Source organism: Peromyscus leucopus, chromosome 5 (genome assembly GCF_004664715.2).
Source record: "Peromyscus leucopus breed LL Stock chromosome 5, UCI_PerLeu_2.1, whole genome shotgun sequence".
Lineage (NCBI taxonomy): Eukaryota > Metazoa > Chordata > Mammalia > Rodentia > Cricetidae > Peromyscus > Peromyscus leucopus.
In genome coordinates, this window is record NC_051067.1 from 8389267 (window position 1) to 8414111 (window position 24845).

The 24845-nt window shown below is 41.0% G+C and overlaps 1 protein-coding gene, 1 non-coding gene and 1 pseudogene across 4 annotated transcripts in view; 1 reads left to right on the forward strand and 2 right to left on the reverse strand.

Moving 5' to 3' along the window:
- Nucleotides 1-1288: 1288 nt before the first annotated feature.
- Nucleotides 1289-2092, reverse strand: LOC114689536 (annotated as a pseudogene).
- Nucleotides 2093-12817: 10725 nt separating this feature from the next.
- The window catches only part of Ddx46 (DEAD-box helicase 46), a 54534-nt gene continuing 42506 nt past the window's right edge, over nucleotides 12818-24845 (reverse strand). For 2 of the 3 annotated variants that reach the window (XM_028863469.2, XM_028863458.2), the window contains exons 18-23: nucleotides 24553-24702; nucleotides 21455-21631; nucleotides 19366-19584; nucleotides 18365-18509; nucleotides 17742-17815; nucleotides 12818-15479 (exon numbers count right to left, since the gene is read on the reverse strand). In XM_028863469.2, the coding sequence (XP_028719302.1) occupies nucleotides 15432-15479; nucleotides 17742-17815; nucleotides 18365-18509; nucleotides 19366-19584; nucleotides 21455-21631; nucleotides 24553-24702 (813 nt within the window). In that variant the 3' untranslated portion in view covers nucleotides 12818-15431. The remainder of the gene's footprint in view (nucleotides 15480-17741; nucleotides 17816-18364; nucleotides 18510-19365; nucleotides 19585-21454; nucleotides 21632-24552; nucleotides 24703-24845) is intronic. The other variant, XM_028863462.2, reaches the window with a different exon arrangement.
- LOC114689556 lies at nucleotides 17994-18099 on the forward strand. Its single transcript, XR_003733936.1, has one exon. It is a non-coding gene; the product is annotated as a U6 spliceosomal RNA (small nuclear RNA).

The window sequence follows — 24845 nt, forward strand, 5'->3', positions numbered from 1 at the left end:
TACTGATGTTTTACAATCTTGCATCTAAGCTGTTAACACCCATTATTCAGGACACACAGACAAGGAACTTTCCTTAAGCATTCAGGAGGGTGGAACCTGGCAGGAAATTAGCATTGGGAAGATATCAAGGTCAAGGCCCACAAGCAAGGCAACAGTTACCCAAAACAGGGGCCAGGGACCTGCAGGTCCCCCTTTTATTAAAAAATGAGCTTCTGACTTGGGTTGCGTGAGACGTCAGCAGGTCACCTTACCTGTCATGGAGACGCCTGCCCAGGCCACACAGGTGCTCTGTCTTAGGTTGGTGAGTGCCCCCCAGGCATTACCCATCTCTGAATAATCATTATCATACCAGCTCAATCATGTGTGAGCTGCATGGTTAATTGCTGCCAAAGATCTCAAAGTGGCACTGGGCTTGCAATCTGTGTGCTCAATACAGAAAAGACCAACAGAGGTCCTATCTCACCCATAGCCAGTAGGCTAAAGGCAACTGAGCCATTCCCTTCCTTATCGAGCCATACTGTACGTTGGAGTCCTTGTAAGATAGTATCCCAAAAGCAACTGGAACTTGAGTTTATAAATTTATAATTTTCAAAGCCAATCGAGATGTATATAACTACTGAATTAAATTTATCATGCCCAATAGAATGAAAGATTAACTAACTGTGGTAGCTACTTTTGTTGCCAGGGTCTCCACTGTGCTCGCTGTAGTAAGCAATTATGAAATGGTAATCCCAGAAACAGTAGCAGCGGTGTGCGCCATTGTTATACCAGCAACAGCGGCAGAAGCAATGTCAAATTCTCTTCTGGATTGTGTGGATATCCACTGGCATGGATACAACTTCAGGAACACGAACCACCAAAGCCCGTTTTTCTTGATCCGAGCATGACTTTGCCTGGCAGCTCTTCTGGAGAATTCAATCTCATGGCTACAGTTCCTAGGCTTACATTAATGCTTGCCAAAGCTGGCCATATTGGACTCTCAATCTCCATTGGCATCAGAAGGGTAGATTTTTTTTCATGATGACCCATTGGGTCTCTGTCATGTTGGGCTTCAGCAGCAGCCACAAGGGACGTTCAGTGCTCAGGGATCCAAAGAGGAACCTCATTGTCCTAAGGAAAGACATAAACCAAACTCCGGGGCCACACCAACACTAGATCGGGTCTCCTCCACGTGCTAGTAGAAAGATCCTTCCATCGCTCCAGAGGGTGATTTGCAACAGGAGCCCTCCAGTACTTTTAAAACATTTTAAATGCCATATTCTATAAATCACTGAAGTGTTTGAAGACCACTTATCTCTCTAAAATATGTGTGTCTAACCTTGAAAACATACCTAACATGACTACAAGTTTGAATGTTATAGATATCAAACTACTAGCCTGCATTTCTTTTTATTTTCCATGGTTACCACTTTAATAAATCTCAGTACATAGGTGATGCAGAGCTCTAAGAGCGGTCCAAAAGGACCCTCTTCCCACAGGAGCAGGGACAAAGGCACATTTGCCCCCACTTCCCTGATCAGCAGGGGGGAAAGGTAAGCCAGGTCTTTATTGGGCTCACACAAGGAGACCCTTGGTCCTGAGGACCTCTGTGTACTTGCTGATGCTTTTTTTTTTTAAATCCACATTCTTTTCTGCCATTTCTGTAGCTTTAAGAGCTGCTTATTCTTCCAATAGTGGATCTTGGCCTTTTCCTTCCATATCTTCCATATCTCCTCAAGAGTGGCTGTCATTGCCTGTTATTTTCACGGATCTCATGAGCCAGATGCCCCCGGTAAGCAACCTTGTCATAGGGTGGAGGGATATCATCCAACACTTTGAGTTCCAGGGCAGCCTGGCCTTGATTAGTCTTGTGGGGCAGCATACCTCATGCAGTGCACCAAAAACTATGGCTCAGGCCTTGGAATTAGTAGGGTCCTTGAGAGAGATTGGTGTTCATCCACTTTCAGAGAAAGGCCAAGTACTTTAACTTGCTTCTGTAGAAATTTCCAGAAATGTTGATGTCCTCACCGCACACAACTACCACCTTCAACCACAGTAGTACCTGCTTGGCCACAATGGCCACCAAGTGGCCAAGATAGCCTTAGCCATCTAGCAATTAGAACCCACCTGTGGTGATATTTTGTTTGTGATCTAACAAATAAAGCTTACCTGAAAATGAGAGAGCTGAGCTAAGCCACTAGTTAGCCATAGAGGCCAGGTAGTGGTGGCACACACCTTTAATCCCAGCACTTGGGAGGCAGAGGCAGACAGATCTCTGTAATTTCAGGGCCACCCTGGGCTACACAAGATTGATCCAGTCTAAAAGGGAAACAGAGCCAGGCAGTGGTGGCACACACCTTTAATCCCAGCACTAGGGAGGTGGAGACAGGAAGTGATATGACTGGGTGGAGAGAGGAATATAAGGTGAGAGGAGACAGGAGCTCATTTTCTTCCCGGCTGAGGATTCGGGAGAGGTAAGAAGTCTCTCTAGTGGCTGGTTCCTTTACTGATCTTTCAGCATTTACTTCAATATCTGGTTCTGGGTTTTTATTATTTAAGCACAATTAGGATTTGAGCTACATCTGGCCCTCTACCATCTTTGTCAGCCACCTGGGAAAAAAGCTAACCTGAATTTCTTGGTTATCCTAAACAGTTTTAATAATAGCTTTCAAGGACCATAAATTTATATTACTTTTTTTTTTGAGACAGGGTTTCTCTGTGTAGTTTTGGTGCCTGTCCTGGCTCTCACTCTGTAGACCAGGCTGGCCTCAAACTCACAGAGATCCACCTGGCTCTGCCTCCCAAGTGCTGGGATTAAAGGTGCGCACCACCATCGCCCGGCTATGTTACATTTTTAAATGAGCTGCATAGGTACAATACCTTAAACAAGAGTAAAAATATAGACAGTATGTTATAACAATAAAACCTTAAATTTGTATCAATATACAAAAATCCATACCAGTGTAAAATATTTGAGACTAGTAGTTGCTTTTCAGTAGAGTCAATCTTCCCTTTTATTGTATCATTCCTATACCCCCTTTCTTTCTTTTCATTCCCCATCCCCATTTTTTCAAGATTATATTAGAAGAGAAAAGATAGCAGAAAGAGAAAGAAATTCCTTAATCTAACCTTCTTTGTTTAGCTTCGTCCAAGACCATGACCAGTAACAACTTGTAACTAGTCCCCCTGAACAATGACAAACATACTGCCCGGCTTAGTAGCACATGCCTTTAATCCCAGCACTCCAAAGTCAGAGCAAGACAGATCTCTGTGAGTTCAAGGCCAGCCTGGGCTACAGAGTGAGCTCCAGGAAAGGCTCCAAAGCTACACAGAGAAACCCTGTCTCGAAAAATAATGACAAACATCCATAACCCACCTTGTAAGGATTTTGTCTTTAATTACGTCATCAGCCTTCGACAGCATCCCAGCCTAAAGAGTTGGTGGGCCCTCTGTGTGCTCTCTGTCTCATTCCTTTCTGCTCCTTCCTTCTGCACGGTCTCTCTCTCTCTCTCTCTCCCTCTCTCCCCCCTCTCTCTCCCCCCTCCCAATAAAGCTCTAAAAAGGTAACCATGGCCTATGATTCCTTTAATCAGCATTCTCCTCCGCCGGCATGGCTGCTGTGGGTGGTGACCAGCCACGAGGAGCAGCGCCCGTAGAATAACCAACACACCTAACGACCAACAATCACCCACTCCACCTCTTGGGAATGTGGGCATCATGTTCTTAAAATTACTTCCTGTTGTCTGGGGGTGACAGCAACTTTAGTGGATCCTGAAAAAATTGGGACGATTGTCAAGTCCTGGGAGACCTAGCTGTTGTCAGTGTGATGGGTAAGTGCAAGGCTTATCTGATGTTCTGGCTGGAGTGGTCTATAAAGCAGGACCATCTCAGCTAACTGCTTTGAAGTTGTCCTGAGCAGTTTGTAGTCTGAAACTGATCTTTGGATGGTGTTTGTCAGCTCAATGGCATTATCACAATCCAGGTAGCTTTGTCGTTGCAGGGCCCCACCATCTTTTTGGAGGCCTCAAAGGTCACTGTTAGGAATGGTCATGATTCACTATATAAAAGTTACACATTTTAAATGCCATATACAGCAGATCTCTGAAAAGTTAGAGAATCACAAACTATTTAAGTACATCCAGAGTATACATAGTTCCTACTTACTATTTTTATCTTTTTTCTTTTTTTTTTTGGTTTTTCGAAACAGGGTTTCTTGTGTAGCTTTGCACCTTTCCTGGAACTCACTTGGTAGCCCAGGCTGGCCTCGAACTCACAGAGATCCGCCTGCCTCTGCCTCCCCGAGTGCTGGGATTAAAGGCGTGCACCACCACCGCCCGGCTACTATTTTTATCTTAAGAAAAAAATTTTAGAGTAAAAATAAAGCCAAAGAATTATGAGATTAGTGGTGATAAATAAAATGATCCCTTAATTTTAGTGTTCTTCTATACCATACCAGGTGGCTCTTCTGACATGAGACAGAGATTTTTGGATTTTCCTTTAACAAACATACTTGGGTTTAGAGAAGGAGGGAGCCATGGTCCAACTCCAAAGCTAGCTTTGAATTTTAATTGAATTGGGACCACAATAAGACCATTGAATGTTTGTTTGCAGAGAGAAGCAAAAACAAGTATTTGGGAAGATTTATGAAATTCTAAAGTGTTGGAAATGTGTTACATCATTAGGCCAACTTACTCTTTTTTTTTTAAAAGATTTATTTATTTATTATGTACACAGGAAAGGGTGTCAGATCCCATTACAGATGGTTGTGAGCCACCATATGGGTGCTGGGAATTGAACTCAGAACCCGTGGAAGAGCACTCGGTGCTCTTAACCTCTGAGCCATCTCTCCAGCACAATTTACTCTTTTTCTTGGGACATTTTATCTTGATTCATCCTTCTTCTTAATCTAATTCTTAAATGTCTCATTTGTCTTCAGATTCCTTAGTTGTACACTTTTATTCTCCTGGAAAGACAAAATATAAACCTGCCCCAATCCTAACTTCAGGGAGTTCCTTTATTGGTAGGTTATATTGTAGTGGGTAGCCATTCCAGTTTTGACCTCTAAGTTCCAACCCCCATTGAGGCTTTGATAACAGTCACGCCTACAAGGTGGGGCTGAGAGAGGATGCTGAAGACCCGAGAGATCTGGATGTGCAGGCTCTCTTGGTTCCTGGACCCTGGATGATGGAGGTAGACCGAGCAGAGTTCTCCAGAGAACACTGCCAGACTGCACTACACCTTTCCCAGACCCTGTAAACTATCCCTTCACTTATAAGTTACACCACAAAATAAACCTCCCTTTTAACTACCTGGAGTGGCCATAATAATTTCACCAATATCTGGCACTCAACGTGGGGCAAAATCCAAAGGCCTGGGTGGCTCCCACCCTCAGCTTCTTCCCTGGCTGGTAGGCACTTGAAGCTGCAGGGTGCTGCCTGCAGAGCTCCATAAAACCAGGAAAAACCTACACTGTTCCATTCCTGAAAAGGAGCTAATCTGGTCTCAGTTCCTCATCAAGTTTAGCCCCCAGACCAGCGAAACCGCTGTGAGTGAGGCAAAACGGCTGTGAGTGAGGCGTTCCCCCTCCTCCTGAGGACCGGCTCCCCACCCTAGCCCGAGGCTTCCACAGTTTCACATAGTTAAAATAGAATCTGAAGTCTATTCTGAGTCAATAGAGTTCGGACATGCTTGCTCTAGGGCTGTGAGAAAGTCCTGATTAGCCTATAGTCTCCCTGAAGGACGGAGAGAAAGTCCTGAGTAGCCCGTGGGAAGAAACACACTATCTAGCTATATGCAGGCTGCTGATGCCAGCTGGAAGTACACAGAGATAGAAAATGAAACTGCCTGCTCCTTGATTCAAGGACAGGACAGACAGTGGTTGAATGCCCGAGCTGTGCGTTGTTCTACTTCTGTCCTTCAAGACTGTGTTTAAGCTGGCTGTGAAATAAACTCAGGACTGTCCGGCACTGGCTGGCAGTCCTCTCAACTCTGTTGTCTTCTTTGTTATGTCTACAATCCGAATGCCTTGACCCAGATAATGAGGTGACTTGTCAGCAGTCTCCAACAGGTGGTGCCCAACGTTAAGAGGAAAGTTATAATACCATGAGAATAGGATATAATTCTGATTTTTTTAACTGAATTGTAAGGGCTTCAAGCCACTTTATTTTTCCTGATTTATAACCTACCTTTTCTGATTTATTTGCATTAGTATAGAATGTACAGGTTCCAGAAATTGGTGTTCCTTTTATTATACGAGGGAGAATCCAATTAGACCTTTTTCTAAACTTAAGTCTCTTGTTTTGGGAACATTTGTTGCTTATCTCTCCCCAAAACTTACTGTAAACTCTTTGTCAATGTTCATTTTCTGCCCATAATGAGGCAATTTCAGCATTAGTAAAAGGTACCACAATTTTCGCTGGGACTATTCCTGCTAATTTGCAAAGTCTCAATTTTCCTTTCAGAATCAACTCAGAAACCTTTTCTACATAGGTCTTTAATTTTTTACTGTTTGTCTGCAAAAATATCCATTCTAAGCTATTATCTTCTCTCTCCATAAGAATTCCCATAGGAAAATGAGTAGAAGGTAAAATGACTAGTACACAATCAAGCTCTGGATTCAAGAGACTCACATACATTCTGTAACTTCTCTTCTACCAGAGCCAATTCTCTCTGAGCCTCAGCTGATAATTTTCTTGAACTATTTAAATCCTAGTCACCTTGTAAGGTTTGAAAGAAATTACTTAGCTCTTAAGTAGTTAATCCAATTGTGGGCCACAGACAGTATCTCCCAGCAATTTTTGAAAATCATTAAAAGTTTGTAATTGGGGAGCTGGAGAGATGGCTCAGTGGTTAAGAGCACTGACTGTTCTTCCAGAGGTCTTGAGTTCAGTTCCCAGCAACAGCATGGTGGTTTACAACCATCTGTAATGAGATCTGGTGTGCTCTTCTGGCCGGCAGAAATACATACAGAAAGAATACTGTATACATAATCAATAAATTAAAAAAGTTTGTAACTGATCTCCCATTTGTACTTTTTGTGGTTGAATTTTCTGTAATACTATCTTATATCCTAAGTAATTAATAGAATCTCCTCTTTGTATTTTTCAGGAGCAATTTGTAATCCCCAACAAGGAAAAATTCTCTTTACTTTGTCAAGCACCTCCCCCCCCAGGTATCTGTGTCTGAACCAGCCAGTAAGATATCATCCATATAATGGTAAATTATAGATTGAGGAAACTGTTTACAAATTATTTCTAATGGCTGTTTTGTAAAATATTAACACATGGTAGGGCTATTACATTCCTTGTGGAAGAACTTTTCAATGGTACTTTTTAATAAGCTGGGAATTATTAAAAGTAGACTCCATGAAGGTAGATTTTTCTCTATCCCATTCTTATAAAGGTATAGTAAAGAAGCAGTCTTTTAAATCAATCATTATAATAGACCATTCTTTAGGTAATAAAGAAGGCAAGGGTATTCCAGGCTGCAAAAAGTCCATTGACTGAATTATTGTATTTACAGCTGTCATATTTGTTACCATTCTCCATTTTTCAGATGTCTTTTTAATGACAAATATAGAATTCCAAGGACTGGTTGATTCTTCAATATGAACATTCAGCTGCTCCTGTACCAGCTGTTCTAGTGCCTGTAATTTTTTGATGTCAAAGGCCATTTTTCCACACAAACAGGTCTGTCAGTTAATCATTTTAATAGTAGGGCTGTTGGTACTGTTGGAAGAAGAACAGCTGTTGTGTACTTTTTATTGACAACCTGAACAGTCAGCGACTGTTCTTGATAATGCCTTTTTTTTTTTTTTTTTTTTTTTTTTGGTTTTTCGAGACTTGCTTTGTAGACCAGGCTGGCGTCGAACTCACAGAGATCCACCTGCCTCTGCCTGAGTGCTGGGATTAAAGGCATGTGCCACCACCGCCCAGCTGATAATACCTTTTAATATTTTATTCAGAAGTATTCTTTATTCAGAAGTATGTTTTTTTCTGAGATTGGAGGAATGTTAATCTGTGTTTTCCATTGCTACAACAAACCATGTCCCCATAAATTTCTTGCTATGTTAGCCACATATGACTTTAATTTTCCTCTTTGTCCTTCTAGCCCTACACACTCAATCCATCTTGTACTTTGTTTTACCTGAGATAAAGTTCCAATTTCTACAAGATGAACAAGATTTTGATAATATTGTTACATCTGCTCCTGTGTCTACTAAACCTTCATTCTCAATACCATTTACTTGTATTTTTAGCTTTGGGTTGCAAAATTACTTGTTTTCTTGTCTCTCCTGAAATTTTTGTTATATCTATTAAAGCTCTTCCATCCTTGATTACATCCAGAACAGTATGGTTTTACTCTGTGAATGAGTTTTCTGATGCCGTCAGGGAATGAATGAACCAATTTGATATTGGGGCCCCTGGGAGTCCCCTCAGGGTGTTTTCTGATGACAAAGGGTTACCTTGTCTGTCCTTTGTTGATCTGCATTCATTAGTCCAAACCCGGCCTTTGCCATACCTTTTGCATACTACAGAACACTGGCACCTTCTGTTTGGATTATCTCTAGAAAAAAACATTGTTTCTAAGAACACCTTGCCTACAATCCCTTTTCAAATGACCTTGCTAACCACAATAGAACATCTTTCATCTTGATTTTTTTGAAAATGTCTAGAAATTATTTCTTTCAAGATACTGGGTGAAATCCAATATCAGCTGTATTTTTAATCCATCCATCTATTGGTGCAGATCTAGGCTTTAAGGGCCAAATCACCCTTTTACATTCTGAATTAGCACTTTCAAATAGCAAAGATTCAATTAATATTCATCTAACTTGTGGATCTGATATCATGGTATTTACAGCTGAGTTCAATCTTTGTGAAAAATCAGTGAGTGCTTCTCATTTTTTTTTTTTTTTTGTTTGTTTGTTTTTCAAGACAGGGTTTCCCCATGTAGCTTTGGAGCCTCTCCTGGATCTTGCTCTGTAGACCAGGCTGGCCTCAAACTCACAGAGATTAGCCTGGCTCTGCCTCCTAAGTGCTGGGATCAAAGGCATACGCCACAACCACCCAGCTGGGACTTGTATAATTTTAATAAGTGATTCAGACCTCTTTCCTGATTCTTCAACCTTGTCCCAAGCATTTACAGCTGCTAAATGGCATAAGGCCAAGGTATGATCATCAAATTCAAACTGTCTTTGCAACTCAGCTTATTGGTCCTCACCTAGAAACTGATTTTGGGAACTATCAATACTTCCAGCCCTATTTCACTGTTCTATGACCCTAGCTTCCTCTTTCCACCATGTTCTCCATTGAGAACTGAGGACCAGCTTCCAATATTGCTGTAAGCTACATCTTTCCAATCTTGGGGATAATTCAATTCTGAGTTGCCCATGAATTTAACATCTGCTTCACATAAGGTGAATGAATACCAAATGAAATGAATGCTTCCTTAAATCTCCTCAAATGTTTCTAGAGGATTACATTTACTTTCTTCATAACCTTGCAGGTGCCTACTGTCTGCTAGTTGCCCTTGTATAATAACTGGATACACTAAGGTGGTTTTTTAATAACCTTGGGCCACCTCTTTTCAGTTTCATTATGCAGTGGTGCTGTTGGTTCTTCTCTAAATTCCTGTCTGTGTCTGAATGGTTTTTTATTCATTAGCAGGTCCTTCTAAGGCTTATATCAATCAATTTTTTTCTCATTTTCATTAGTAAGTTTCTCTAAAGCTTGTATCTTATCAATAGTCTTTTAAAGGCTTGTCTTATCAATAGTAAGGGTTGTATCTTATCAAGTTTCATTTCTGGCACAGTTATGAAACCACTTCTGGGGTGATATAATGGGTTATATATAATCTAACATGCCTGAAGATCAGAGGACAGAACAACCCACTAGATTAAATATAAAGGTCAGGCAGTGGTGGTATACATCTTTAATCCTAGCACTCAGGAGGCAGAGGTCTGTCTGGATCTCTGTGAGTTTAAAGCCACCCTGGACTACATGAGATTGACTCAGTCTAGGAGAGAAAACAGAGCCAGGCAGTGGTGGCACACACCTTTAATCCCAGTACTGGGAAGCACACATGCTTTTAATCCTAATACTTGGGAATCACAGGTCTTTAATCCTAGCACTGGAGAAGTTAAGATAGGAAGTGATGTGGTGGGCAGAGAAAGGTATATAAGGTTAGAGGAGACAGGAACGAAGCCTTTTCCACTGAGGAAGCCCTTTTGGCAGAAGCGCCCCTTTCAGCTGGAGGCCTATCAGCTGAGGCTCTTTCAGGCTGAGGAATTGGTGAGATAGAGGTGGTGGCTATGGCTTGCTCTGCTTCTCTGATCTTTCAGCAGAATCTTGCACCAGGAATTTTTATTAAAAGACCATTTAGAATTCGTGTTACACTTTTTTAAGGATAATAAAATATGAATTACCAAACTAACAGTAATTACCACTGATATTATGTCAATCCCAGCTAAGTTGTTCATCCTCTCATTTATCCTTTCCATTTTCAAGCCATCCATAGTATCTCTAAACAGTCCTAATTCCCTGCATTGTGATAGTTCCCATTCTTAATGAGGGAAAGATTTTTCTTTTTAGTATCTTTAACTCTCCCCTAAAGGACTTCCCAGGTATCTCATCAAATCTGCTGACTTCTCAGTTTGTCTGTGGCAAATCAGCAAGAGAGCACCTCTCCACTCATCACAAACCAAAAAATAACCACCAATCTCCAAGTCAGTGCCTCCCTCCTCCTGTCAACTGGTCACTGGCCACGCCCCCTCACCCAAGGCAGACTTTAACACAATCTCAGGCTTTCACAATATCATCAAATATCCCACACCATTAGACTACATATGGCACTGCCTCAAAAAAAATTAAAGTAAAAAAATAGTATTAAGTTCAATAAAAATGGCTGGTATGTTTTCTTTCTTTTTTCATTTTTATGTTCATTTTATGTTCATGTGTGGGTGTGTGCATTAAATGTGCACACTAAATTGTGTTCAGTGCAGGCAACTATCTAGAGATCAGAGGACAACCTTGAGTCTTAACCCTCATACATGTGTTATAGCACAAGAAGCTCAGAGACAACTCCGATCTCAGAGAGTTTGTTTATTAGTTTTCTAGTCTCATGATGCTGATGTGGGGTAGGTGAGATGGCTTAGCAGGTAAAGGTACTTACAACCAAGGTTGAGTTCAATTCCTGGTAGAAGGAGAGCACCAACTCCTAAGACTTGTTCCTTGACCTCCACACCTGAACCATGGCATGCACACTCACAAGAAAAGGCACATAGAGGCAAACACTAAAGTATATATAATATGTAATTTGTAATTTAAAAAAAAAAAGATACAGATTGTTTTAAAAAAAAGCACCACATGCTATAGATGGCTGTATGCACTTATACAACACCACAATTCAAGGTCGAGCTTCTCTTTTAAAACAGAAGTCAACTCTAGTTAATTAATTCCATTGGTTTCTAGAGATTGCTGCTCCAGAAGATGAATCAGAAGTCAGAGAAGCATTGTGGTGACCAATCACAGACTGCCCAACATGGCCAGTTACACAGGGAATAACCAAGTGTATAAATACAGACCCTGGTCGCTCTGTATTTCATGTCCACGCCTCCTCTTTCTCCTTTTCCTCTTCGGCAATGCTGAAGACCAAACCCAGACCTCTTGCAAAGCAACCAAGCACCACACACACACACACACACACACACACACACACACACACACATTTTAAGAATGTGTAGCTCAATGGGCAACGGTGGCACATGCCTTTAATCCCAGCACTCGGGAGGCAGAGGCATGCAGATCTCTGTGAGTTTGAAGACAGCCTGGTCTACAAGTGAGTTCCAGGACAGGCTCCAAAGCTACACAGAGAAACCCTGTCTCAAAAAAACAAATAAACAAAAAAGGAATGTGTAGCTCAGCAGTGGCAGTGAACTCTATTAATCCCAGCACTCAGGAGGCAGAGGCAGGTGGAACTTTGAGTTTGATGCCAGCCTGGTCTAACAAACAAACAGAAAGAATATTTTCTAAAAAGAATGTATAGGTCTGGCAAAATGGCACACTCGGCAACCAAACTGCCTCTGCCTCCCGAGGGCGGGGGTGACGTGTATGCCACCACACCTGGTTTAAGTCAAGAATTCTTAAAGAACTTTTCTGCCTTTTTTTTTTTTTTTTGGTTTTTCGAGACAGGGTTTCTCTGTGTAGCTTTGCGCCTTTCCTGGAACTCACTTGGTAGCCCAGGCTGGCCTCGAACTCACAGAGATCCGCCTGGCTCTGCCTCCCGAGTGCTGGGGTTAAAGGCGTGCGCCACCACCGCCCGGCCCTGCCTCTTACTTTAAAAAACACTTACTTAATTCCTGATAAAGTATTTTTTCTGGTGACAATATTAAGTTTTCATATATTAGGGAAACCAATGCCCTTTTCTGGCCTCTGCAGGCACCAGGCACATATTTGATGCACAGATATACATGGAGACAAAAAAAAACACATATAAAGTAAAATATATAAAATTTATTTTTAAAAAAGAATGTATACTTGATAATGTAGAAGAAAAGGTTTTTTTTTTTTGTTGTTTTTTTTTTTTAAAGATGAACACTATGTATACCCCCCAGCACTTGGGAGGCAGAGGCAGGAAGATCTCTCTGTTGAGTTCAAGGCCAACCTGGTCTACAAAGCAAGTTCCAGGACAACCTGGGTTACACAATTAAACGCTGTCTCAAACAATGCAAAAAGATATATTAACAATAATACTTCTATTAGATGTCTACAATTTAAAAAAAAGACTAGAGAAAAAGCAAAACACAAAGTATTGGAGGAAAGATAATCTGAGACCAATGCAGACTGAATTAACTTTATTCGGTAAGGAATTTAGAGAGCTTCAGCAAATATTGATATTGCATTAAAAAAAAACAAAATCTGTACATCATTCAAACTTTAAAAATCAGTCAGTGTTGACACTAAAAAAATGTACTGAGCAATATTTCATTTTAGAACAAAATACTATCAGTGTTTCTTCACAACTAGAGCCACAAACAGAAAATTTGAAATAATGTAACTTCTGAATCTCAAAGGGATCCAGTGAGTTTCAGGGAGCACCATTGAACTAGTGTGACTGCCATATATTTGTAAAGTAACAAACTACAGCTAGGTGATAAATAACTAAGGCGGGAAGAAGTACTGATGACCAGAATTCTAGTGTAAAGTTCTGATTCATTTTATGGTTACAGGTATTTTCCTCTACGTCCTTAAAGAGAAGTAACTGGATATGTAAAGGTCTAAAAACATTTCCCAATTCCATTTTCCCTTTCCAGTACAAATACACTTAACAAACAGAATACTCATCTGTCAACATGGCTATTAACTACGTTAAAAATTTTGATTGTTCTTTAGATTTATTCACTAGAATGACAGACAACTATTAGCTGCCATGTGGGTACAGGAACTGAACCTGGGCCATCTACAAGAGCACCAGGTGCTCTTATTCAGTGGATCACCTCTCTAGCCTTAAAAGTATTTCTTTTAACAACTCTAGTATACTCTGACTTTAAAACTTCTAAATCAAGAATATATACATATATATTTGTTTGTTCTCTTTTTATAAGACAGGGTCTCACTGTGTGGTACTGGCTGGTCTGAAACTCACGATGTAGAACAGGTTGGTCTTGAACCCAGGGATCATCCTGCCCCTGCCTCCTGAAGGCTGGGATTACAAGTGTGAACTACCACACCTGGTATAAATCAAGAATGCTTAAAGAACCTTTATATCTCTTAAATAAATATTTAATAGCTGAAAAAGCTTTTTTTTTTTTACTGGTGACAATATGAAGTTTTCATGTATTGGGAATCTTGAAAGTAGTTTTAGGTAATCCAATCATACCATTCAGAATCAGACCCTAAAGGCTCTAAAGTATAATTCTTGAGTTTTTGTGCACTAAATTTTACTAAGAGAGTCTGTAGTCTGAAACTTAAATATCACTATTTAATGTAATTTGTTTCTTTTACTACATTTGTGTGTGTGAGCATGTGCATATGTACATACGCATACATAATGTATATCAAAGAACAACTTACACTTCCTGCTAAGTGGATCACAAGATTGATCAAATTTAGGTGACCAAATTTGGTAGAAAGAACCTTACCCACTGAGTCATTTCATCTGCCTAAGTATCAGCACTTAACAAAAAATGTTTTGTTTCTTTCTTGAGTGAGATCTTGAGCATGCTTAGGAAAGTGTATTACCACTGACCTATATCCTCACTGATCCATATCCTCAGCCTTGTGTGTTTGTTTGTTTTTGTGTGTGTGTGTGTGTGTGTGTGTGTGTGTGTGTGTTAAGACAGGGTTTATTGTGTAGCCTTGGCTGTCCTGGAATTAGTTCCATAAATGAGGTTGACCGCTGACCTTGAACTCCCAGAAATCTGCCTGCCTCTGCCTTCTGTAAGGCTTCATTATGTAAGCCCAGGATGGCCTCAAATTCATGATCTTTCTGCCCCTGCCTCTTGGGTGCTAGGATGACAGGCATTCATACCTGCCTTGTTTTAAGAGGGAAAAATTCACAACCTACTCAATCATCCTGAAGGGAAATTAGATTAAAAGTAATAAGGTGTTTGTATGTACCATAATATAAATGTTTAAAGAAACTCTTCAGAGGAAAAGGAACAATATTTAGTATGTATTGGGCACAATTACTTTCTCTAAAAGTAAGCAAGAAATGAATTAGCACTTAGGCAATCAGAGGTTGAGAGCAAACCTGAATAGGAGCACTACTGCAGTGGAAAGAAGTGGGAACTACAAAGGCAGATGCAAGAGGGTCACAAGTTCAAGGCGAGCCTAAGCTATACAGGGACTCTCTCAAATGAGGAAGAAAAGGGAAAGAAATGCAAAAATCCCATAGTGCTGCTTATGTTTAATTTTACAAAAACAAAGGCAAACCAACTACTACTTATTTCTGAAGATAAAATTAAAAAAACTTTGAACCTATCTTGTAAACGTCTACTATAACATTCTTAGATCCAGTTCCCATATTCCATTCAGTCAAATAAGATTTAAGCTTAAACGGTGGCAATAAAATATGACAAGGACTTCTCTCTTTTCTTAGGAGCTGATCACATCACAATTTCAGTGAAAGAGGAGAGGTCAGTGGCCCCTTAGTGACTGACATAATTTATTACTACATTCAACACAAAACCCCAATGTTTCCAGACATTTAAAGTATTGGTGTCTAAGTATTGATATCTAAGGTTTACATTAAGAACATCACACTCTGAAAACAGGTCTGATTGAAATGGAGTTTGGATCAGTGTGGGGCAGTACTTACTGACAGACAACTTCTGTAACAAACACTGGTTTCTTGTATTTAAAAAATACACAAGACAGAATTTTCAAAGTCTTACTTTACAATACATTGTAAACTTCACAGACCAGCACAGGTACAAAGTGGCTCCAAGATGTTTATAATACTTTGTATCGTCCTTTATTTGTTGGTTGATACGAATTTTGCTATGATAGAAAATAAAAGACAGACGATTAGAAAAAGCGAACACACACACAAAAAGTAAATGTTTGAGATCATCTTCTGTTAGCAATTTGTAAAACCATCAGATAGCCAAAATAAAAAAGCAGAGGTAGAGGAAGAGGAACGGCTCAATAATGAACTCATTCTCTCTGTTCACCCGTACCCCTTCCCTGATACCTCTGAGGTCTCGAAGCATGAAGTTCTTTTTCTATTTCTCTTTGGTGAAACAATCTCGAGACCTTTGTACACTACTATATTATTAGTAGATTTTGAGACAAGGTCACATTCAATAGCCCAAGCAAGCCCTGAATTTAGAAATCCTCTTCCCCAGCCTTCCAAGTACTGGGATTACAGGAATGAGTCACCATATTTGGCTTGAAGTTCTTGACTTAAAGCTTGTTTATATTTTCTCTCCTGTTTTGTATACCCTCTTTTTAAAAAACTATTTCCCTGGGCTAGAAAGAATGCTCAGCGGTTAAGAGCACTGGCTGCTCTCCCAGAGGATCCCAGCATCCACATGGCAACTCACAACTGTCTGTACCTCCAGTTCCAGGGTATCCAACACCCACACATGGGCATACATGGAGGCAAAACACCAATGCACATAATAAAATAAAACAAAATAAAAATAAATTGTTAACAAAAAGTGTTTAAAAAAAAAAAAGTATATTCTCCCCTCTTAAGTTGGGCACACGCCCTTAATCCCAGCACTCAAGAGGTAGAGGCAGGTAGATCTCTGAGTTTGAGGCCAGCCTGATCTACAGAGTGAGTTCAGGACGGCCAGGATTACACAGAGAAACCCTGCTTCCAAAAATTAATAAATAAATAAAAAATAAAAACTCCCCCCCCCCAAATTCTATGCATTATAAATGGGATTTCAGAACTCCTCCCCCTCATCTTTCCTTAGATAACTACCAGACTTCCTTTCAAAGCAGCGACTGTATGGAGAGTTTACAGCCCATACCTGGTACTTAAGGTCAGTGATGTATCTGTGGCCCCCTTTACAAAGGTTATCTTTAGCAGGCTGTTCTTTTTCCAAAATTACCTCACTGCCTAAACTGTGAAATACTGACTACACTACAGGTGTGGCATTTCCAGATGCTCTGATGAGTGAACACTGGTAAATGCTTTTACAAAACAATGTGGTAACAATTACCAACAAGATAAACTGTATAGAATTTATAAACAGAATTTCTATTCCAAAGTGTATATTCAATAAAGAAATGTATTAATGTATAGCAAAAAGTCAAGGAAGAAGGTTCATAGAAATGTTATTCACAAAAGCCAAAAGCAGAATATCCTCAAGTTCAATATGTAAGTTAACTTATTTAATTTAATTTAATAATACATATTTAACTTAAGCAATTAAATAGCATACAGGCATAAAAAGGCATCCATTGTTGCTACCTGCAATATATAGCCTCCTCATATAATGCTGAGATATACAGAATAGACAGCATATAGTCCACCATACAGAGGTGAAAACACATAAAACTAATCTCCTGGGGCTGGAGAAATGGCTCAGAGGTTAAGAGCACTGACTACTCTTCCAGAGGTCCTGAGTTCAATTCCCAGCAACTGCATGGTGGCTCACAACCATCTGTAACTAGATCTGGTGCCCTCTTCTGGCCTGCCGTCATACATGCTGTATACATAATAAACAAATAAAATCTTAAAAAAAAAAAAAAAACTAATCTCCAAATTTATAGTCACAATATGTCTATCTGAGGGCGATGAACAGTGACATGGAAGCCAGAGGCCAGGCTTCTAGATGGAGAAATGGTCTGCATTTCTTCATTTAGATAGTGACTACACTGAAGTGCCTACTCTAAAAATCCATCACTATACACTTATGTGGGGCTGGAGAGATGGCTCAGAGGTTAAGAGCACTGGCTGCTCTTCCAGAGGTCCTGAGTTCAATTCCCAGCAACCACATGGTGACTCAGAACCACCTGTAATGAGATCTGATGCCTTCTTCTGGCATGCAGGCATACATGCAGGCAGAATAGTGTATATACATAATAAACAATCTTTAAAAAAAGAAAAAAAGATATATTTCTGTGTTGGGACAGGGTCTCAAGTCCCACCAGGCTGTCCCTGAAATTCAACTGCTTCCAAGTCCCAAATTGCTGGGCTAACAGGTGATCAGCTAGCAAGACAGGTGTTTATGACTTCTATGCCTGCTTGTATTAAATGCAATGAACAGTCACTACAACAAATAAGGCCTGAGGGTGTGTTTCACTTACCAGTCGGATCAGTTCTTCTTTTATGAGCCTGGTGATTTCTGCCTTCGCTTTCTGCACAGCCAGTTCGTTGGCACCTGAAGGTCGAGTAGAAAGCATACGGTTCACACCACTGAACTACACTGGCTGTTTCTGCACTGTAAGGAGACCCAGGAGACAGCACCTCACGCGATGTTAGCGAGTGCGCTGCCTGCCAGGCTAGTGAACTAGTACAGCGGTCTGCTTCCTAACTTGACTTATGGTGCTGTCAGTCCTGTGCTCACTTGGACAGCTCATGCACTAAATACGAAGGCTGCAGAGAGGACGAGCATGGCCCCTGCACAAGGATGACACACAAAACCATCAAGTGTCCAGTTTTTTTTAAAAAAGAAAAAAAAAGAAAGATGTATGTCCTTAAAATTCATACTTTCTGTAGAAAATTTTCAAATTTAAATCCCACAAATAGATCTATATTCAGCTTTCTATCTATATGGTTACTGAACTTCAAAGACCTCAAGCGACACATGGTCATCTATTTCTTAGAGATGTCCCTAATTTCAGATTTCCTACTATCAACTTCACCCTGACCCGTGTCACATCTACATCAATGATCTAATTCAGCTTCACACAAAAGCAACAGTACGTACTCTCAATCGCCAAGTAAATCTTGCGCTCTCCTTCTTTGGGCTCTTTGCCAGGAGGGAAGTAGGTTCCTCTGATTGTGATGGCGGCTTCAGAGTACTCACTGATTCTCTGCAGGGCCTCCTTGGAGGTGACCTTCCACCGAGCCGTCTAAAACAAAGGTTTGCAGAATCAAATCACAACACAGAAATCTGAGTTGAGGGCAAGTGAGATGGTTCGGTAGATAAAGGCTCCCGATGCCCAGGCTAATGAACTGAGTTCAAAACCTGGGACCTGCCTGGTAGAAGGAGAAAACCAACTCCTGCAAGCTGTCCTCTGACCAACATGCCTTCCTAACACCCATGCCCCATCCCATCCCAATGTATAACATCACACCATTGGTCTAAAATTCTGGGTTAAAAAAGAAGATTTTTCACTGGGCAATGGTGGCACACACCTTTAATCCCAGCACTAAGGAGGCAGAGGCAGGCTGATCTTCTGAGTTCAAGGCCAGCCTGGTCTATAGAGTTTCAGGAAAGCCAGGACTACACAAAGAAACCTTTCTCAAAAAAAAACAAAACACAAACAAAAAAGAATATACTATTCTTTGTCTATTCAATGTCTATTACTATTTCCCTTATATAGGTAAAAGCCAAGCCATTAATGTTCACTTACAAATAATCCTATTTCAGGGGCTGGAAGTACAGAGAAGCACTAAAGTACTTGCCTGGCATGTATCAAGTCCTAGGTTCTCTCTCTAGTACTGAAAAAATAAACCAATAGAGACAGGTGTGGTAGTGCACACCTGTCTTCCCAACACCCGAGAGGTAAGAGGGCCTGGCATTAAATTCATCCTTAGTTACACACAGAATTTGGGGCAGGCTGTACTATGATGCCCTATCTCAAAATAAAATAAACCCAGACAGAACAACAAGGATCTAACAGTTTGTGGGTTTTAGGAAGGGACTCTGTTCCAGAAGAAGCACTTTTACTGCACAGTATAACAACATTTCTCTCTGTCACTTGCCTGTGGGAAGTCATTAATTTCTAGCTCTTCCTCGTATCTCTTGAAAGACTCGCTCTGGCCACCCTCCTGCCTCTCCTCTTCCTGTTTCTCCAAAGGCACATAATTGAGCTTGGCATTGATCTTTTCAGCAAGCTGTTCTGCGATCGTTTTTGCAGACACCGTGGGAGCCAGAATGGTGCCCCCTCTGAGGATGGCATTGGTGGCTTGCTGCATCACATCCTGCGGTTTAAGAAGACCTCCAGTTAAACCTCAGCTGCAGACAGGACCTTCCCGCAATGATTCTCCTCAAAACAACTAAATCAGGTTAATAAACAGAAAGTATCTTTCTAATGCAATTCCTCACACATGGGACTGACCAGTGTAAGTCCATAACTGATACTGTCACTTTCCTCTCATCCTGACAAGAAAACTGAGGGACAGTCAGTGGCCTACCATGTAGTACTGCACCACAGACACGGATCATTAGCTAACTCGCAGTACGAAGTACATAACACAGTTCTTCTAAAAGCATATACTGGTGACTACTATGCATTTCTACTTCATTAAAATGCCTGTGCTGCATCACTGAGTCCTCCCCCACCCACAGTGAACCATCCAAATACTCAATAAATTATAGTAAATGACTCATTCAAAATACTGTCAAAATTAGTTAACTCATCCTTTGGGCATGTCATGAGAATTCTGTTTTACTTAAAAGTCAACAATGTCAGGCATGATGGCAAACTCCTGTAATCCCAACCCTCAGGAGGTACAGGAAAGAAAGTGACTGCCAGCTCTAGGTTGGCCAAAGAACACGAGACCCTGTGTTTAAAAACCAAAACCTCAGCTGGGTGGTGGTGGTGGTGGTAGTGGTGCATGCCTTTAATCCCAGCACTGCTTCTGTAGCCTGCTGTGGGATGTTCTGTATGGCAAATGTGTTGCTCTGATTGGTTAATAAATAAAACACTGATTGGCCAGTAGCCAGGCAGGAAGTATAGGCAGGACTAACAGAGAGGAGAATTGAGGGAACAGGAAGGTAGAAGAAGAGACCTGCCAGCCGACGCCATGACAAGTGAGATGTAAGGTACCAGTAAGCCATGAGCCATGTGGCAACTTATAGACTAATAGAAATGAGTTAATTTAAGACAGAAGAAGTAGATAACAAGAAGCCTGCCACGGCCATACAGTTTTTAAGTAATATAAGCATCTGAGTGATTATTTTATACGTGGATTGTGGGACTGTGGGGGCTCGGTGGGACCTGGAGAGAAGCTCTCCAGCAACAGTAGCCAATAAACCCACCCAATGAAACAGATTAGTAAATAAATGAATCACATTTTTCAATCTTGGTAAGAAGAAAATACAGTACAAGTTGGAGATCTCTTACCCAGAATGCTTTGGGACAGAAGCACTTCAGGGCTTAAATTTTTAAATTTTAGGGTATTTGCACAGACATTACCATCTGAATATATACAGCTGAACAGAAAAAAGTCCAAAACATATTGAGCAGTGGTGGCACATGTCTTTAATCCCGGAGTTCAGAAGACAGAGGCAGGTGGATGTCTGAGTTCGAGGTCTAGTCAACAGAGACAGTTCCTGGACAGCCAGGGCTACATACACAGAAAACGCCCCGTCTTGAAAAACGAACAGAAAAAAAAAAAAATTCAACATCAGGTCACCAAAGAAGAGTTTCTGATTGTGGAGTGTTCTCGATCAAGATGCTCATCTGCTCTGTATGAGCTATCCATGACTCACTCCTAACAGGCTTTCTATAGAAGGTCTACAGAGAGAACTTCTGAAGGCAGACATCAAAGAGAGTCCTATAGTGAGCACGATTGTATTCTTGGAAACTTGTTTTCTAACAGAACTTGTTCACTGTGCTCCTGGAAAGGATCTACATTGAAAGTGGTGCTGAAGCACAGTGTCGGGAGCACCCTTGTCATCTTGGCACATGGGAAGTAGAGATAGAAGGACCAGGAGAGGGTCATCTTTGGCTACAGAGGGTTCAAGGCCAGGCTGGACTACAAGAAACCCTGCCAGTTTGAATCATCACTCTCAAGAGTCTCATGTCACCGCAGAAGGAACAACTAAGACTCGGAACAAATTACTTAATACCTGAGACTCGATGCCCAGGTTCTTCTGAGCGTTGATGCGAAGCGCCAGCCTCTTGGCGATCTCAAGCTTCTCGGCGTTGCCTGCAGTTGGGGCAGGCACACTAGATGTGCCGGGTGCAGCCATGTCCTTTACTCTCTTCTTTGAATTAAACATGCTTTCAATCTGCTCATCAATCTAGACCAGGGGAAATCAAGGATTAGTTAAGTACTGGGTTAGAAATATTAACTCAGTTGCATCTACACAAAAAAGAATGTTTCTATAAAAGTCTAGAATTAGTTAAATTTACATAAATTCAAATACATGGATCAACAGAAAAAGAAACAGCTCTTCACTGACTTTTCTTTCAAAAATCTATTGTCTGTAATGGAAAAAAATTAGAAAGAAAAAAGAAAGAAAGAAGGAAGGAAGGAAGGAAGGAAGGAAGGAAGGAAGGAAGGAAGGAAGGAAGGAAGGAAGGAAGGAAGAAAGAAAGAAAGAAAGAAAGAAAGAAAGAAAGAAAGAAAGAAAGAAAGAAAGAAAAGAAAAGAAATACACCATGCTACAAGATTTGCTTAATCAGACTTCTGAGAGGCACAGAAAATTCATCCCAATCTTGTCAATGAGGAAACACAGGCTCTCAAGCCAGAGCAGTACAAATGATGCACTGAACTATTCCAGGACTCAGGCACTAAGCCCAAATTATTTTATAATGAAGGAAGTTAGGGCTATGACTCAAGGCCAGTGATTCTCAGGAGGAATGATCAGTATGTTCCTGAGGCAGGACTCCCACCCCAACTCCTAAAACGAGGATTCTTCTTCTTCTTCTGAGACAAGTTGTCATGTAGCTCAGTCTGACCTCAAACTCATTGCATAACTGGTTTTCTTTCATTTATTCATGTATGTTTTGCCTGCTTGCATGTATATATACCATGTACATGCTTGGTGCCTGAGGAGGTCAGAAGGGGACTTTGGTTCCCCTGGTTGTGAGCCATCATGTAGGTGCTGGAAGAATTGAACCTGGGTCCTCCAGAAGAGCAAACAAGTGCTTTAAACTACTGAGTCATGTCTTCAGCCCTGATCTCCACCCCTTGATTCTCAGGCTCCCTCTTCCAAGGGCTTGCAGCACCACACTCAGTTCATGCACTGCTGGAGATCAGAGCAAGCACTCTACTGACTGAGCCACACCCCAGCCCCTTCTTCTGAAGGAAGGAGAACGGGTTAGCGTGGTGACATAGACTTCTAACCCTAGCACTCCAGAGACGAGATGGGAGGATCAACAGCTGGACTCAGGGTAGGTTACAGAACAACAACCTGCCAGACAAACCAACGAAAAGGAGAAGGGACGAGGAAAGACATGAAGGCTAACTTCCCTAGGAGGAAGAACAACAATGAAGCTTTCAGTTCTCTACAGTCACGTGAACCCTAGTGCCGTTAGCTACACTGTCATTAAAAAAGAAGACATTAGGGCTGGAGAGATGGCTCAGAGGTTAAGAGCACTGGCTGTTCTTCCAGAGGTCCTGAGTTCAATTCCCAGCAACCACATGGTGGCTCACAACCATCTGTAATGAGATCTGGCTCCCTCTTCTGGCCTGCAGGCATACATGCAAGCAGAACACTGTATACATAATAAATAAATAAATCTTTAAAAAAAAAAAAGAAGAAGAAGACATTAACTGTGTGTGGGTCTCAAAGAACACGTGGCCAGGTATATGGCAAGCACCTTATCTGAGCCATCTCACCAGCTCCTTGTCTTTGAAGAGAGCTCAGAAACCCAACAGAAACAGAACAATGGCTGGTGAGACAGCTCTGGGTAAAGGCACTTGCCATGTAAGCCTGCTGACCCGAGTTTAAGTTCCTCGGACCTCCATATACATGCCATGGTACATGCACCACACACATAGACACACACAGAATTAGTTAATAGAACAGAATAGAAACAGAAAAAAGGACAAAACAAAAAGGATTGCTTTGCCCAAATGACTTGTGGCATCATGATGGGAGTCACACAACTTCCTTCAGAAGACCAGATCAGATGTGGGTTTTTATCTTCTTGGTCTCAGAGGTAGGGAAAGCTTGTTGGACTTAAATTAGATTAATTTAGAAAGCCTGTCTAATGAAATGGTCTTAATTTAGCTTCTTCTTAAAAAACACACATTTTCCCTTACTGGGTTATAGCTATCAAATAGTTTTTATGGTGAGGGTGTTTGAACTGTACATTTAACTGAATGAGGTTGTTTTAAATTAAACAGCACGTGTTTTTTTTTTAAAATCTTAGTAAATAGGCCAGGCGGTGGCAGTGGCACATGTCTGCCGGGGCTACACAGAGAAACCTTGCCTCAAAAAAAAAAAAAAAAAAAAAAAAAATCACATTTGTATTTGTTTTGTGTGCGTGTGTGTCGTGTGTGACTGATGGTGATTAAAACAAGTTTAAAACTGAGTGACTTTTCCCTTGAAAGTAGGGTAGATTTAATGACTTGATCACCATCACTTTTTGTTTTGTTCTTTTTGACACTGGGTCTCACTGTGTAGCCTTGGCTGGCCTGCGGCTTTCTATATAGACTACAGCACCATGAAACTCAAAGGGTTCTTCTGACTCCTAAGTAGTCAAGTGCTAAGCATGCTACCAGGCCCAGCTCTAACCTACTAACTTTTGAGTTCACTCACTACAAGGTAAACACATAACCAAACAGCAACTTCACTTCATTCTAAGCTAGTGTGGTGCACCAGAAAGAAATGGCCTACAATTGACAGGAGACCTGCCCTGTCTGTGTTCAGTGTGGTCCTGGACCAATACTTTCACTGATTTCAGTGTTCTCAACAGCATGGTCAGGTTCAACACATTTACAAGACTATGTTCTCAGCAGAGGTCATCTGTGGCTATATGAGAAAGTTTGCTGTGTTGCCCAGGCTGACCTTATACTCTGGGGTCACTCCTACCACAGCCCTCTGAGTAGCTGGAGCAAAGTCATGTATGACCACATGTAGCTTGGGATAGTTTACTATGATGTGTAAAGTATGTTCTATGAACAAGTATGCTGGAAAATGCCCAGATTAAATGAGTTAAACAGGGTTCATATACGACCCATGGCACACACGCAGAGACCTCCGATACTTACATCGACTGCCGCATCCTCATCATCGGAATCCTGCAGGCCAAGAGCAGCTTTCTGTAACTTCTTCCTCTCGTTGGCTAAAGCCTGTTCTGTTTCATCGAACTTGAATCCCTTGCCAGAGAAACCACTACTCTTTTTAATAATTTTTCCTTCCTTTTAAGAAAAAAGTTAACCAAGTTAATTTTTAAAGTAAACACTGTTAAATATTTTCAAAGTAGAATATACCAATTTAACAAAAACATGACAAAGTTTAAACAAAAGATTCTATTTTCACTATTTTTCCTTCTAAATATGTA